Below are 15,899 nucleotides of genomic sequence, written 5' to 3'. Positions count from 1 at the left end.
ACTTTTGAAACTAAGACCCATTTAAAACTAGCACCTGAAAAAATGTCAGCAGGTGTTCTATATGTTAGTGGCCATATTTTTAGCTCTGTGGATCAATAAAATACATGCTGGTAAAAAAAAAAAAATAATAAGATTAAGGACTTGGTAACTCTTAAATGAAAGTGAAAACCAGGAGACACTCAAGGGCACAAGTCGGCACCAGGGTTGTCCCAGAATGTAGAGTTTGGTCCAGTGCTTGTCGAGGTGGCTCCCCCACTTCCTCCCCACCCCACAGCGCAGAGACAGAACCCCTGGTTGTACAATTCCAGCTGAGGAGCAAGGCCTCCAGGGATGCCTGACAAGCTGCCTGGATCTGGAGTTCTCCAACTTTCTGTTCATTCATGCATTCATTCATTTGGCGAGTGCCTCCAGCTCAGGGGGGAGGCTATGTTTAGCCGCAGCGTAAAAGCACTCACCACCCCTCTTTAGACAGATTTCGGAGCACAGGACCCAAAGGGACACAGTGGGTCCCCTTCACCCAGAACCCGAGGTCTGCGGGGCCGGGGACATGCAGGGTCTTGCAGCAAGTTTGAAGCAGGTCAGCAGTCAAAGCCCGGCGTCTCCCAAGTCCCAGTCCAGTGCTATTTCTCCCAACAGGGTGTGTCCGCCTCTCGCTCTGTGGGAGAATGCGTCGTGCGCTCTCAGTCTCACGCCTACGGTGATGTGAGGACACGGAAGGCTGTCCTCTATCTGCAATCGTGTCTGGGAAGCAGCGGATTGGGACAATCATGGAGCATCTTCGGGGTCTCCTGGCAAAGCCACCAATTGCTTGGCTAGTTCAAGGGCACTTGAGTGCAAGGCACAGCTTTCAGTCTGGACTCTGGATGTCAAGACTTGTGATGTTCTGAGGAGAAAAGGAACATAGGTGTTAGCCAGAGCCCAAGGCGTCTGATAACAATAGACGTCTCCTTCGCTCATCACCACACCACACCAGCTCCCCCTCCAGGTCTCTGCTCACACAGTGCCTTCTGCCCACAGTGCCCTCCTGGTCCCTTCTCCCCATCTACAGCCTCTCCGGCCTCGAAAGTGAAAACCAATGCCTGCCACCTCCTGGAAGTCTCCCAGAGCAACTTGCTTTCTTGACCTCAGTTACCAGTAATTGGGCATGTAATTGATATTTAACTCTGTCAGCAGGGATCAGTCTGTCTTTTCCACTAGCAGAACCTTCCACAGGCCCTCACAGCACCTTGCACACTGTCTACTGGTTGAATGAGTAGGTGGATGAATGAATGAGTGAAGGAATGATAGAACCAGAGGAAGGAATTAGGGCTACTGAGGATGTCAGAACTGATGTTTCCAGTATCTTCCACAGAGAACTCAGATGGCTCTATAAACTATGACCTACAGGGCAAGTGACCTGTAATACCCCATTCTCGGGAGAAGACGGTAAGGCTGAGAAAGGAGAGGTGTGAGGTCACAAGGAGTTCTCAGCGGGGGAACAAGCCACTGTTGGGCAGAGCATTTGAATAACAAGCAGCAAATATGTGTAGCTTGTAAGACTGAGCACACGGCTTCCAAGGGTAGTTAATTCCAGGAGAGGAAGACAGAGTGTTTGAGTGATGGTAACGACATTGCAATGATGCTCCTGTTTCCCGGGGGGGCCATTAGGATGTAGAAGTTCTGGTTCTGTGTGTCCAACACCAACAAACAGAACATTTCTTTCCTTTAAAGCAGTGGTTCTCAACCTGTGGGTTGCGACCCCTTTGGCGGGTCAAACGACCCTTTCACAGGGGTCGCCTAAGACCATCGGAAAACACATATCTAATTACATATTGTTTTTGTGATTAATCACTATGCTTTAATTATGTTCAATTTATAACAATGCAAATACATCCTGCATATCAGATATTTACATGACGATTCATAACAGTAGCAACATTACAGTTATGAAGCAGCAACGGAAATAATTTTATGGTCGGGGGTCACCACAACATGAGGGACTGTATTAAAGGGTCGCGGCATTAGGAAGGTTGAGAACCACTGCCCTAAAGTCACACCCTCGTTCAGTAGCTTCTGCTCTGCAGATCTGGGCCCAGTGTTTGTAAGCAGGTTATGTTAAGAGGATTTGGAAGGAGTGGGGGAAACTGTTTATCTGAGTCTTCCAAAGTACATGTGAAAGCTCAGATTTTTAAAAACATCCGTGGTGAATGTTATTTCTAAATGGGAATCTCAGAGTCTTGGGGGAGGGGGAAGCATGAGGCAATCAGAAGAGTGAGCGTGGGGCAGGGGAGGGTCTTAATCAAGGACTCAGGCCTGTGAAGGAGCACCCCCGGGTGCTCACTCCTCCAGCCCTTGTTTGATATGCAACCTTACTCTGCTTCGTTATTTCAGTTTTATGGCAGCCTCAGATTGGGAAGCCACGCAGCAGAACCCATGGAACAATAAGAGGGTAAGCTAAGACAGCAGCCAGTCCCATACCCCATGCTGATATCAAAAAGCATGAAAGTAGCCCGGCCGGTGTGGCTCAGTTGGTTGAGTGCTGTCCCATGCACCAAGTCGCCATTTGATTCCCAGGCAGGGCACGTGTCCGGGCTGCGGGCTCGGTCTACAGTAGGGGACGTGCAGGAGGCAGCTGATCATGGATGTTTCTCTCTCATTGATGTTTCTATCTCTCTCTCCCTTCCTCTCTCTCTAAAGTCAATAAAAACATATTTAAAGCCCTAGCCCAGCCGTGGGCAAACTACGGCCAGCGGGCCGGATCCGGCCTGTTTGAAATGAATAAAACTAAAAAAAAAAAAAAAAAAAAGACCGTACCCTTTTATGTAATGATGTTTACTTTGAATTTATATTAGTTCACACAAACACTCCATCCATGCTTTTGTTCCGGCCCTCCGGTCCAGTTTAAGAACCCATTGTGGCCCTCGAGTCAAAAAGTTTGCCCACCCCTGCCCTAGCCAGTTTGGCTCAGTGGATAGGGCATTGGCCTGCGGACTGAAGGCCTCGGGTTGGATTCCAGTCAAGGGCACCTTCCCCGGGTTGCGGGCATGATCCCCAGTAGGAGGCAGCCAATCAATGATTCTTTTTCATCATGGATGCTTCTATCTCTCTCTCCCTCTCGCTTCCTCTCTGAAATCAATAAAAATATATTTAAAAAAATATTTTTTAAAAAAGATGAATTCCTTTAACAAAAAGTATGGAAACGCACACAGTTGAGACCAGAGCCAAATGAAGACGATGTTAATTATCAAGTAAAGCCAGTGAGGGTTTGGGGAGAGAAAAAGGTCACTGGTGTAGAACTGCCTCAGAAGGCCTCAGCAAGGGGGTGGCACTTCAGCTGGACCCCAAAAGTCCTGAACTAGGCAGAGAGGGAGGGGACAGTGAGTAGATCCCGTCGTGACCCCGACCTTGTCAACCTTTTCATCACTCGCGCCACATCGCGTGTCTCACCTGCGGGGCCTCCGTGTGTGGAAGCTGGGGGTAGCGCAGGCCCATCAGGCTGAGGGCAGCTTGCCCATTCCTGCCAGCGTACTTGTTGGCCAAGTCGAAGGCAAACTGGTAGGGCCTCTCCGTGAGGCCCCTGCAGGGCTCAGTGGAGCAGGCGCCCCGTCTGCGCAGGGTGGCCGCCAGCTTTCTGAGGGACGAGTCTGGGAGCTGGTAGAAAAACTTCTTAAGGCTGGGGTGTCGCCTGATCTGGAAGCAGAAGTGAAGGCAGCCATCAGTGTTGCTGGCAGGCGACCCTCCCACCCACCGCCTCTCCCTCAACTCCATGCAGCCAGGCGGGCCTCATTGTCCCTGGGATAAGCTCCTGGTTCCATTCCTCCCCTCGCCGCTCAGAATCTGTTCTGCAAGGTCCCGCTGCAAACAGCAGGACAACCTGGGGGCGAGGGGCAGGTGTTTGGAGTGGGACAGCTGGGTTTAACCCAGGGGTGGGCAAACTTTTTGACTGGAGGGCCACAATGGGTTCTTAAACTGGACCGGAGGGCCGGAACAAAAGCATGGATGGAGTGTTTGTGTGAACTAATATAAATTCAAAGTAAACATCATTACATAAAAGGGTACGGTCTTTTTTTTTTTAGTTTTATTCATTTCAAATGGGCAGGATCTGGTCCAGCCCGCGGGGCCGTAGTTTGCCCACGGCTGGTCTAACCACACCTATGCTGTGAGCTCTCGGAGCCTCTGCTCGGTCTGTAGAAACGGGAGGCGGATGCCCCGCCCTGATTATCCGGGGGAGGGGTTGATGAGGTGGTTTATGTAAAATGTTGTGTCAGCCTAGATGTTGATGAATTTTAGTTCCCACCCTACGCCTCCTCCTCTTACTACCTAAATGTCTTAGGTTGGTCGTTCCCCCCCCCCCCCCGCCCCTAGCCTTAGGGGGAGCAGAGACAGGTCTGGGGTGCAGCTCTCTTATGGGGAAATGATCCTGGGGAAACCCTGATGGGAAATGAGGAGCTGGGGCCGGATGGGAGAGCAGCCACACAGTCCCCTCGGGCACTCAGGAAACCAGCCCCGGAGCCAGGGGCTGGGGTGTGCACCCACTAGCTCCCATCAGCCATTGGTGGAGGACAGCTCCTGGGAGGTGGCGGGTGTTCATTCTAACCTACCACGTGGGTGGCAAAGTGGCTCTGGGGCCAGTCCTCTGCAAAGGATGCGGGCTCTTTGGGCCGGGCTACCCGATGAGGTCAGGTACCTACAGCGTCCGCCGCACGACTCACTCATCTGCGACCTGCGCTCCCACCAGTGACCCTTCAGGAGCGATCTGTGTGTCTCTCTGAGGAGATGGAGGTTTCCAGGGCAGGGAACCATCCAGAGAGGCTGTCTAGCCGGGGAGGGACATCTAAAAGCCTGAACGAGCTAGAGGTCACATAGGTGCTGAGGGTGTGCCAGGACCTCCCCAGCCAAGTCCATCCGGACTTGGAAGGAGGCTCCTGGGAGGTGGGACTTGAGCTGAGCTTCAGGGAGGACTCGGATGGGGTGGTCGGGCTGGCAGGGAGCCACACGAGCTTTATATTATTTTGAACTAACCTGTATCTCATCTGCTAGCTGTGCGGCACTTTCTATCTATGCACTAAACTTTGCTAAGTAGGTATTTATCCCCCAGTTTGCAAAAGAGGAAAGTGAGGCTCAGAGAGGCTAAGGGACACGCCCAAGGTCACCCAGACACAGAGATGGGGGTTGCTGAGGCCCCGGGGTTGGCCTCGGGGGGACTGAGTACTCTTACCTGCTCCCCCAAACGGCCGTCCACTCCTGGGAGGAGCGCCACCAGCTGCTGGATGACCAGCTCCTCTGGAAGGTAAAGGAGAGTGGGCACGTGGTGCTGTCACACGTGGCTCACAGACGACTGTGTCTAACACACAGCACAGGCTGGTCGTGAAGGGCAGAGGGGTGTCTTCCCCGAGCCAGCGCTGAGCCTGAGAGCTGGGCCTGGTTGCTTTACGGAAATAGAAGGGACTTTGGGCGGCCACGCTTCCCCCGCAGCCACTTGACAAATACGAAAGCTGAGCCCTCGATGTCCCCACCCAGGCTTCAGAGCAGCAGGGTCAGGAATGGAGCTGGGACCAGAAACGGGGAGAGGGACGTCCTGGCTACGGATGGAGCGGCCAGGCTGCAAGCAGCGGTGTGCGGGGGCTGCTCAGACCAAGGGCTCATTGCAAATGGTTGGGGAGGCTGTGGGCCCTGGTTATCAACTGCTAGCAGTTGAAATTGGCCACAGTGGGGATATTTGTACCACAGAAATCTGCAAAGGCTGCAGATCGGGCATCCCTGCGTGACACCACCCCTGCCCTCCGCCCAGCCTGCTTGCCAGCACACCTCTCCTTAGGGGACCCAGAGCAAGCTAGGAATTAATGAAATCTTCGAGCAAACCCATGGTGTGGGGTGGGTGGGGTGGGTGGGGTGGGGTGGGGTGAAGTTACATCCCTTAGAATAGACTGTGTTCTCTGCCTGAAGAAGGCTCTGTCTCCAACTCGGCCCCGGCAGCCCCAGCTGAAAGGCTCCCCTCCCCTCCCTGCCTTCTAGTCTCCTGGACATTTGCCAGCTGCCCTCCGATTCCCTACTTGGGCTCAGCCTGGTAAGTCCACGGGGCACCGTCCCAGGTGAGAGCAGGTGGTACTAACTAGATTCACACGCTCCGTCCGGCGGAGGTCTCCCTTCTGGCTCGTGGCTTCTGGCCTCGGAGGGTGATGCTGAGGATCTGACTCGTCCCCCTTCTGCGGGCGAAGACTCCCGGAACTCAGGACCCTCCGGATCTGGGGCAAAAGGAGCTGGTGTGAATGTGTTTGCACCAAGTCCTCAAGCGTGTCACTGCGCCCGGGGCTGACAGCAGTGTCCACAGGCACTGGCAGGAGTGGGGCCTCTGTTCCCGGGTAAGCCCCGCCCCATGGGCTCACATCAGAGGAGTTCACGGGACTCTACCTGCCCCCTCCCAAAATCTTTCTTTCTCACACCAATCCCTCGGCCTCCTCTCTGCCCAGGAGAAAAACAAGCAGGCCTGCCAACAGGTCCCACCAGGCGAGCTCACTGTCCCTGTAACCCTGCAGTCCCTTAGCCTGTGGGAACCTCACTTCTCCATCTGTCCGATGGGAGTAACAAGACGGCCTCGCAGGTTGTGAGCTGGTTAAATGAGATACTATGTGTGCGCGTGGCACGGAGAATCACTCCAGAGGTCAGGGGATCACTGGGAACCAGCGGTCCTCGCTGGGAGCAGCGAAAGACAGCCCCGGCCTATCCTCCTCCATCAGCCCTCGGCCTGTGCTCCTCCATTAGCGGGTGCACTCGCCTAACGCACAGAGGCACTGTTCTCCTTCCACCTTTGCTTTCAAATGCTGGAGTGTGTGTGTGGGATGCAGGGAGTGTGGGGAGGGGTGGGTCCTGCCAGCAGCCCGCCCCTCTCCTTCCCCACGGTCCTCCCGCACCTCCCCACTCTGTTCAGAGCAGAGAGCAAAAGTCAAGACTGAACCAGAGGCCATGCAGCTGGCCAGCCCCTGCCCTGGAGGAAGCCAGGGGTCAGAGGCTGCCTCTGCTACCATGACAACAGCAGGCCCACTCACCAACGCTGCTGGAGATGGAGGGCCGATGGCCCCCCCCACACAGGGGCAGATAGGTGGGCCTCCTGGGCCGCCGGGACTCCGGGCTGGCGGCACCTGCAGCCCCCGCTCTCTTGGGCTCCTTGGAGCCATGCTTCTTATGGGAAAAGGCTTTGCGGAAGCTCGACTTCTTCTCTTGGGATTTCTTCCTGCAGGGTGGGGCCGGGTTTTCCGAGGCCACCTCTGGCTCCTGGACTTGGAGCTGCTGCAGGTGAGACGAGAGAGATCGAGTCAGGCCCTGGACTTTGAGGAAATTGCAAGTGAGCTGGGGAAAGACCAGCACCCCCTGGAACGAAGGGAGACCCATGCGGACCAGAGGGTGTGTGCGGCCCAGAGGGAAGAGCCGCTGATGCTCAGGGCGGGAGAGGGAGCCTGCAGGACGGGGAAGGAGGGGCCGGAGCAGGGCTCTGGCAGGATGTAGAACTGGGGAGGGCAGGGAAGTGATGGTGCCAGGCAGGGACCCGGGTCCATAATGAGGGTCAGGGCCTAGGCGGGGAACGTCCTCCTCACCTTCTCCCCCTCCTGCTCCTCTGCATCTTGGAGTAGGGCGATGATCTTCTGGATAAATTCTTCTAAAAAAGGACAAAGAAAGTGCAGAAGAAAGTGTGGGTCAGTCTTCATTTCCTAAGGCCCCGGGTGGGCGGTCCTCCGGTCTCCTAGGCGCGAAGGAGCTTGCATTTGCGCTGTCCCAGTCCTGACCCGAGGGACTCACAGATCCCTCAGGCGGGGCCGAGGGCAGAGGCAGCTTCAAGGGGACATAGTCCTGATCATTCCCCAGGGAGGACCTAGGGGTGCCCTCCCCCCCGCCCCATTAGGTGAGAGGAAAACAGGAAAGCGGCGCTGGGCCCCTCTCCATTCCCCTTCCAGGCACATTTTTGTGAAAGCAGACAAGGCAGAGGGGTGGGAGCAGGCCTTTCGGGGTGCCCTCAGCACCAGAGCTGACAGGGATTCTGATTCCAAGCTCACCCTCCCCATCCCCTCCCCCACCCCCATGGGACAGTAATGATCGTGAGGGCAGCTGCCATTTGCTGAGCTCCTCTCCTGGGGCCCTTCCCCCTTCCCATGACAGCTAACAAATGACAGCTAACGTTTATCAGCTGCGAAGGGGCACTGCTCTCAATGCTGCATGGGCATCCGTTCCTTTAGTGCGCCTAACAGCTCTGTGCGGCCGGCACTATTACTGTCCCCATTACACTGATGAGGAAACTGAGGCCAGAGAAGGAGCAACGTGTCCAAGTTGATGCGGCTGGAAGAGGTCAGAGCCCAAACTCAAACCCAGGCCCTAAATCACACCGTCTTCCCAGCCCGTGCCGTGAGCCACTGCCTCCCTCGAAGCGCCTATGGCCGCCCCGCAAGGAGGGCGTTTCGCAGGGGAGGCCCAGACAGGGGGTGACCGCGGTGTGGCTGGGCGCCTGCCGCTCTCATAGGTCAGGACAAGTGTCTGCCTCTCTGGTTCAGTGTCCCTTCTGCAAGTGGAGGGGTCAGGCCAGGCGTTCTGAAGGGACCCGGGGGCGGGGGGGAAGGCGAGGGGTACTGACTGCACTCTGAGGCTTTGTCCGGCTGCAAGTCCTCTCCGGGCGCCCGGCTTCCTGTGTGGATGGGAAGCTCGAAGGGACTTGGACCCCCACAATCTGTGGACGAGGCCTCTTGGACTTCAGGTTCTTCCAAGTCTGAGAAGCAAAATGAAATGGTGAGTGTGTTTTGTTAGTGCGAGGCGTTACCTACTGCACAGATGCGACAGAGCCTCCACCGTTCGCTCTGTGGCCAGATCACCGTGGAGTGAGCTGGGGAGTGAGCCAGGGTGGAGGTGAGCTGCTGGGCAGGGCCTTGCACGTGAACACCTGGCTTCTTGGGCTTACTCCTTCGCCTCCCTCCCCTAGCGACCTCACCCCTCCACCAGCCTGGCTTGATCCACTAGTTGGAGAGTAGGTACATAGAATGAGTCAGCACTCCGGGCCAGAATCCCCAGCAGGAAAACCCACTCTTTGGTTCAAAGCATTGCCCCTCCTTTTTAAATAGGCTGCTCCCGCTGACACCCAGGAGGTCCTTCTCCCTCTGGCTCTGGCTCCATCACTGATGGGCCATGACCTTGACCACTGTTTTGCCTCCCTAATGATCAGTGCCCTCATCTGTAAAATGGAGGTAATAAAAGGCCGAGAGCTCATTGATCTAGGTTCTAGGTCCACAGTGGGCAGGTGTCCTAGTTTACAGGCAAGGAGAGTGAGGCACGGAGATGGAGGACGACATAGGAAGCATAGCCCAGAACCCAGGTCTCCCGCCTCCCAGTCTCCTCCGTCCTGCACAGCTCCCCGCTGCCAGGTGTGGAGGCTGAGGTGCAGAGATGAGGACGATGGGGGTCCCTGAATACAGTTCCCAGTGGGGGCTTCACGGGTGGCCTCGGCGGGGAGGTCTGGTGTGTGGAGGTGGCCCACTGGCACCCCTCCCCTCCCCACGGCCCTCCCCATGTTGCTCAGGGAAGAGCAAAGGTCACAACGGGGCTGGCTGCTCTTCACGGCCAGCTCCAGCCCTGGGGAAGCGTCCAGAGCTGGAGGCAGCTGCAGTGTTGCTATGGTAACCGTGAGCCTGCTCACCAACGCTGCTGGAGATGGAGGCCCGGTGGCCCCCGACGCACATGTACAGGAAGCCGGGCTTCTTGGACGGCCGGGACTCCGGGCTGGGAGCATCCGCAGCCCCCGCTCTCCTGGGCTCCTCGGAGCCCTGCTTCTTATGAGAAGAGGCTCTCCTGAGGCTGGACTTTCTCTCCTGGGATTTCTTCCTGACCACGGCTGGGGCCGGGTTTTGTGGGGCCACTTCTCGCTGAGAGCCTTGAAGTTGTAGGGGGCATGGGAAAAACTGGGCCAGGTCCCTGACCTTGAGGAGAGAGGAGAGCTCCCTGAGAAGCAACTCAATGGCAGCCATGTGCTAGGGGGTGTCCCCAGGCAAGGGGGTGACAGAGTCCAGAGCAGGGGGGCTGGGGGGCCTGGAGGGCAGGTAGGGCAGGTAGAAGGAGGAGAAGGGGGAGAAGGGGGAGGAGAGAGTGAGGGAGAGGGAGCGTGGGAGGATGAGGAAGAGGGGGAGGAGGAGGGGAAGGAGGTGGGAGAGGAGGAGGGGGAGGAGGGGAAAGAAGCATCAAGCCCCAGGGACCTCCTCCTCTCCTTGGCTCCTCACCTCTTCATCCCACTCATCTCCCACGTCTCGGAGCAGCTGCACTATCATCTGAATGATAGTGTCCTCTGGAAGAGAGTGGATTCCGGTGAATCTTTCTAGATGCACAGAGCGCGCTTCCTAATGACTGTGCTGGACTCTGAGACCAGCATGGGCCTCCTGTGTTGAATGGGGTGCCCTAGAGCATCTCCTGAGGCCTCAGACGTGGTGGGAAGCACCAGATCCCAGGGCTGCTCCTCTGAGAGAGGCTGGGAGGTCCACGGGGGAAGGGCACTGGGCCAAGGCATGAGATTTCATGCAAGACATTGCAGGTCAGTCCTTCAGACGTTCACCTGGTGCCCTGCTGTTTCCTCAGAACGCACAGATCTGAGAATATCTGCCTCGGGTTGAGCAAGCTGTGTGACCTTGGGTACATTTCCTAATCTCTCTGGGCCTTCCTCTCTTTCCTGTGAAATGTGGATCGTAATCCCTGCTCTGCTTCCCTCCGAAGGCTGTCAGGCCATCAAATGATGGGCTGCGCTTGGAAATACTTTTCAAGGCTAACGCTGACCTTCCAACCTGCAAAATGCCATTGGAGAAACGGCTGAAAGGGTGCCGGCCTGGCCTCGGGTGGGGTTGGAGGACGGAGGGACTCCGCCCACAAGACAGACAGCCGGCCGATTGATGCATAACCACGCTACCCAGTCTTTGCAGAGAAGCCACAAGTAACATCAGCCCCGCCCACTCTGCAAGGACAGCGAGCCCACAGCGGCCCCTGCTAGCTGCCAGCTGGTCCCAGGACGTCCGCAGACTCTTCCTCCGCCCCCCCCCCAACCCCTCCCCTCTCTTCGCTCTCAGTGAGAAACCCTGCTTGGCTTTCACTCCCCGCCTCTGTCTACCTGCTGATTCCCTCTCAGGTGAGAAACAGCATGTAAAATAAACATCTGGCACAATGACCAGCTGGATGCCTTTTACTCATCCTTTGATGGGCCGAGAGCTCCTGTTTCATAGCTTTAAAAGCATGCCCATTCTGTACAGGCAAGTAGATTAATGGGGCAGCACTGATTTTATTAGGGCCAATGCCAGGCGTGTGGGTGTGTATGAGACGGTCCTTATTTCCTGGGGACCTGGGCTCGAGTATTTAAGGATGAAGCATTATTTTACTTAAAATGGTTCAGCAACGAAAGTACACACACACACACACACACACACACACTCACAAAGCAAATATGGCCAACTATATACATAAATATATACATAAATTCTATCTTCCTCTCTTCTAAATTCCTTTTATAAGTTTAAAGAGAATAGCAAAGAGTCCCATGCTCATTAGCACATAATTCCTGTGACGCCCCTCGTGGAACCCTAAAGAGCAACCAAGGCCTAAGCTGTCCCCCCCCCCCCCCGGGCAGTCCCCAGCTGCGGCCAGAGGACAGTAGATTCTCACTCACGGTCAAGCTGGTCAAGCTTCTGGGGCTCCTCCTCCGGCCGGCGGCCCGTGGCTTGGGAAGAAGGCTCCGAGGCCCCAGCACCCCGGCCCTCGATGAGCACGGACTGGTGGGGACCAGGGTCCGCTCCGCCTGGAATGAAGGCAGAAGCAAGTGAGTGTGTGTGTGTGTGTTGGGGGGGGGGGGGGGGGGGCGGCATGTCAGTGCCATTCTCCTGACTTGGTTAATGGACACAAGGAAACAGCTCAGCATTCGCCGCAGGAGGGCGCTGCTGCAGCCCGCTCTGGGCCTCACCAGAGAACCAGGAACCCAACGAGGCTTCCATTCCAAGAGGCCGCCTCAACCCAGACCTCCTTCCCCCGCCCCCAACCCATCCTGGGCCTCCCTGCGTCTCTTCTCCCCAGGAAACATGGGGACTTTGGGCAGAGCCCTCCCCTCCAGGTGCCCGGGGGGGGGGGGCACTCAACTCCAGGAGCCAGAGTCAGGAAAGGAAGGCACCTCGGACCCGCTCCCTCATTTTACAAATGAGTCAAAGGCTCCAGAGGGGGCAGCAACCTGCTCAAGATGATACAGCACGCCTCTTCCTGCTGGTGCCACGTCAGACCCAGCCCCCAGCACTGGCCCTGCCACTTCCCCGACACCCCCAGTGCTCAGCTGAGGACTAGTGCGGAGGGCGGGCGTCCACCCTCGCCTCCCTCCTGGCCTCCCGCTCCTCCCTGGCCCATGCTCCTCAAACAAGAGCACTTCACAGGAACAGCGATCATTATGGGGCACTTTCCCGGGCCAGCGCTGGGCTGCGGCCACCCCGTGACACAGCAACTGTCATCATCTCCACTTTATCGATGGAAAAGATCAAGGCTCAACCACACAGCTGGTTGGCAGTGGAGCCGGTCTGAGGGAGCTCCCAGGGGTGGGGCTCCTGGCAGCTGTCCCACCTTCCGTCCGTCCCCTCTGTTGAGCGGTTGGAGGAGCCGCTTAGAGCACCCTAGTCCTGGGGTGGGCAATGGGGTTACCATAGAAACGCGTAGGTCTGCTCACCTCTGGGTCCTGGGCCCTGGCTGGCCTCCTGGGAGCGCCAGGCAGCAGCTGTGTCCTGGCCTCTGGCTTCCTGGCCTGGGGGCCCCTTGGTGTCCCCATCCCCGTGCTTCCTGTGGCCATGCTTCTTGCGGCCGGCCTTCTTGTCGTGGGCTTTCTTCCTGGGCTCCGAGGTGTCTGCTGGCGGGGGCAGGCCCTCCTTCGCCCTGGCCCTCCTGGCGGCCTTGTCCTTGGCCTCCTCGGGGCCTGTCCTCAGGAAGAAGTTCAGCATCGTCTTCAGCCACCCCTGCTGGCTGCGACTCTGGGCCTTGTCCTTCTTGTCCCGCGGAGGCCTCTGCTCGCTGGTGAGCAGCTCCCTGGCCGCCTCCAGGCTGAGGGCCTCGGGGCCCGGAGCCTCCGGAGACCCTGGGCCGCTGAGGTGCCGGCTGCCATCGCGGGCCCTCCCCGCAGGCGCCCGTCTGGGGGGCGTGGCGGGCAGGGAGAGGTACTGGCCTTCCCGGGACTCCGGGTCCTTCCTGGGCTTCTGCGACCTGTCCCAGGACCGGGCTCTTCTCTGTGAGAGAGGCTTCCTCGGGCCCTGCGGAAGCTCCATGGTGCTGCAACCAAGACCAACGGCTCCTAGGAGAGGCCGCCTGCCGCCCAGGGCCACCCCCCCACTAACGCCAGCGGCCTCAGCTCCCAAAGCTCGTCCCACTTTCATTCCTCAACAACCCTGAGAGGAAGCGGTGTCCTGGCCCCACTTTCCAGAGGAGGAGGTGAGGCCCAGGAGGTCGTGCCCCAGATCTCACCGTGCCCCCCTTCCCCGCCCCCCGCCCCCGGACAGCTCAGTGCTCTCATCTGAACTGGGCCAACACCTGCCTATCCACCCCAGAGGCTGTTAGGAATATTTCACCGGACAGCTCAGTAAATGGCAGCTGCGTTCTTCCAGTTGCTCAAGACAGAAACGTGAAGTCGCCCCGTCTCCGCGTCTCGCTCAGTCCCCACATCCGCCCACCAGCACAGCCCGCGGCTGCCCTTTCAACCACGGCCCGGCCTCACCCCACCGAGCCTCCTCGCCGCCTCCGCTGCTCAGCTGGACCATTCCTCGCTGCTCGCCTGCTCCCCGCTGTCCTCTCCGCCCCACGCAGCCTGGCTGCTCAGGGGGACCTGCTTCCAGCCAGTCCCCCCGAGACACAGCACCCCCTCACTGCAGGGAACCCAGCCGCTCCTGTAAACGTGTTTATCGCCTTGGCGGAGAGTGGTTTCAGAGCAAAGTCCAGTCTGCTCGGGAACACCCAAGTGACCTGCTGGTCACGGGACCTCGGCTCAGAGGTGACACACACCCACGCACCAGGGAGGGCACAGCTGACGCGAGCTACTGCGGAGCCGGAGTGAGTCTGCGCGTCCCCTGACCTGCTGCCGCCTCTGGTGGATTACCTGAGTGTACAGTGGCCTCCTCTATAGGCCACCCTCACCTACTCACCCGCTGGGGGCTCTGTCACTGCTCGGGCGCCGGCACTGTTTCACAGACCCCTTTGGCCCTGCCCTCTCCACCCTGGACGCCACACAATAGAATTTAACCAATAGCCGCCTCCGTGTGTGTGGCACACGCGTGTGGGCCGGAGCCAGCACCCACAGACGCTCACTGCTGTAGACTGAACGTCTGTGCCCCCAGATTCATTGTTGATCCTAAGGCCCCAGGTGATGGTATTAGGAGGCGGGGCCTCTGGGCGGTGATTAGGCCACAAGAGCACAGGCCTCATGAACCAGGTTAGTGTCCCTTATAAAGGACACCGGGGGCTCCCTTGCCACTCCCGTCACGTGGGGGCACAGAGGGCAGGTGACTGTCTATGAACCAGGAAACCTCCGCCAAACACCGAACCTGCCAGCACCTCAACCTCAACCTTCCCGCCTCCAGAAGCGTGAGGAAGAAGTTCCTGTGCTCTGTGCTACAGCAGCCCGAACGGGCTCAGACACTCGTGTGTCACAGAAGCATGCACACACACCGCAAACCTACAGGGACTCGGAGCCCCTTGCATTCTCCCGGCCCAAGCGCAAGGAGTAATTATCTGAGCATCTGTGCCGTCTGCCCCCCAAACTCCAGTTCCGGAGAGGGCGGAGCTGCGTGGCTCCCCCAGCGCCCACACTGCCTGCAGGCCCTTGGGGTTTGGGGAATGAATGAATGATACTCAGACAGGCACAGGCATGGCCAGCGCCCACACTGCCTGGAGGCCCTTGGGGTTTGGGGAATGAATGAATGATACTCAGACAGGCACAGGCTTGGCCAGCGCCCACACTGCCTGCAGACCCTTGGGGTTTGGGGAATGAATGAATGATACTCAGACAGGCACAGGCTTGGCCAGCGCCCACACTGCCTGCAGGCCCTTGGGGTTTGGGGAATGAATGAATGATACTCAGACAGGCACAGGCTTGGCCAGCGCCCCGGGTGCGGCCGCAGGGCATCCAGAAAGCCTCTCATCTACACATCTCAGTCCCCCCGGCCATGCCTGTCAATCAGACTGGCTGCGAGGGGAACGGAGCTCCGAAGGGCTAAGAGACTTGCCCAAGCCCCCCTGCCCCCCTCCCCTCGCTGGGAATCAGAGAGAATGGGGGCTTGGATCCATGTTTCTGGATTCTAACTTCTCTCTCCTACGCCAAGGGGCCCCCAGCAAATGCAGATGCGCCCACAAGGCCTGAGAGGTGAGCAGCGGTGCCATTTCATACCGACGGAGATAACCACATCTGCCCACACCCACCGTGACCCACACACACTTATGCGCCAGAGGCGGAGATGGCCACCTCCGGGCAGGGCACACAGACTCTGGGCAGGAAGCCGGTCAGTGGGCTAGAGGGTCAAGGGCTGCACCTGGAACTTTACTTCTTAGCACAGGCAGCCCATGGGCACTCCAAGCCCCTCGATGAAAGCCACTCTCGTCCGAGCTCAAAGCCTTCAGCCTGGGCTCCCTCGATAGTGCTGGTCCATCACAGGTCACACCCCCCACAGGGGAAGGAGGGGGGCCTGCTGGGGAGACACTCAGCCTCCCCTGGCCTGAGTCTCCTGGGGGACAAGGTGGTCTCCTCTCCCCTCAGGACCCGCCCTGCTCCCAGGCCCAGCTCCCAGGTGTTAGATGGTCCCCCTCCAATCCCAGTCAGGGCAGCAGAAGATGTCCCTGTTCTTGGACCAACTTCCAAAAACCTTAACATCTAACCCTTAGTCCAACCACAGGTGATA

At 57.9% G+C, this 15,899-nt stretch overlaps 1 protein-coding gene across 3 annotated transcripts; it reads right to left on the bottom strand.

Moving 5' to 3' along the window:
- Positions 1-261: 261 nt before the first annotated feature.
- Positions 262-14,694, bottom strand: BNIP5 (BCL2 interacting protein 5). 3 transcript variants are annotated; one of them, XM_036317118.1, is made up of 12 exons: positions 13,727-14,694; positions 12,692-13,284; positions 11,657-11,785; positions 10,230-10,294; positions 9,653-9,932; positions 8,600-8,731; positions 7,572-7,633; positions 7,026-7,266; positions 6,093-6,224; positions 5,198-5,262; positions 3,427-3,669; positions 262-883 (listed from the first exon to the last, which is right to left on the bottom strand). In XM_036317118.1, exons 2-12 carry the CDS (start codon positions 13,278-13,280, stop codon positions 848-850), a joined length of 1,974 nt encoding a protein of 657 aa, XP_036173011.1. In that variant the 5' UTR covers positions 13,281-13,284; positions 13,727-14,694; the 3' UTR covers positions 262-847. The 3 variants fall into 3 exon arrangements, with proteins under 3 accessions (XP_036173011.1, XP_036173010.1, XP_036173009.1); XM_036317117.1 differs by having other exon boundaries at positions 13,732-14,694; XM_036317116.1 differs by lacking the exon at positions 13,727-14,694 and having other exon boundaries at positions 12,692-13,455.
- Positions 14,695-15,899: the final 1,205 nt, after the last annotated feature.

The sequence above is a fragment of the Myotis myotis genome, unplaced genomic scaffold, assembly GCF_014108235.1.
Source record: "Myotis myotis isolate mMyoMyo1 unplaced genomic scaffold, mMyoMyo1.p scaffold_m19_p_7, whole genome shotgun sequence".
Taxonomy (NCBI): Eukaryota; Metazoa; Chordata; class Mammalia; order Chiroptera; family Vespertilionidae; genus Myotis; species Myotis myotis.
The sequence above is the reverse complement of the archived record's forward strand: the minus strand, read 5'-3'. Positions and strand labels throughout refer to the sequence as shown.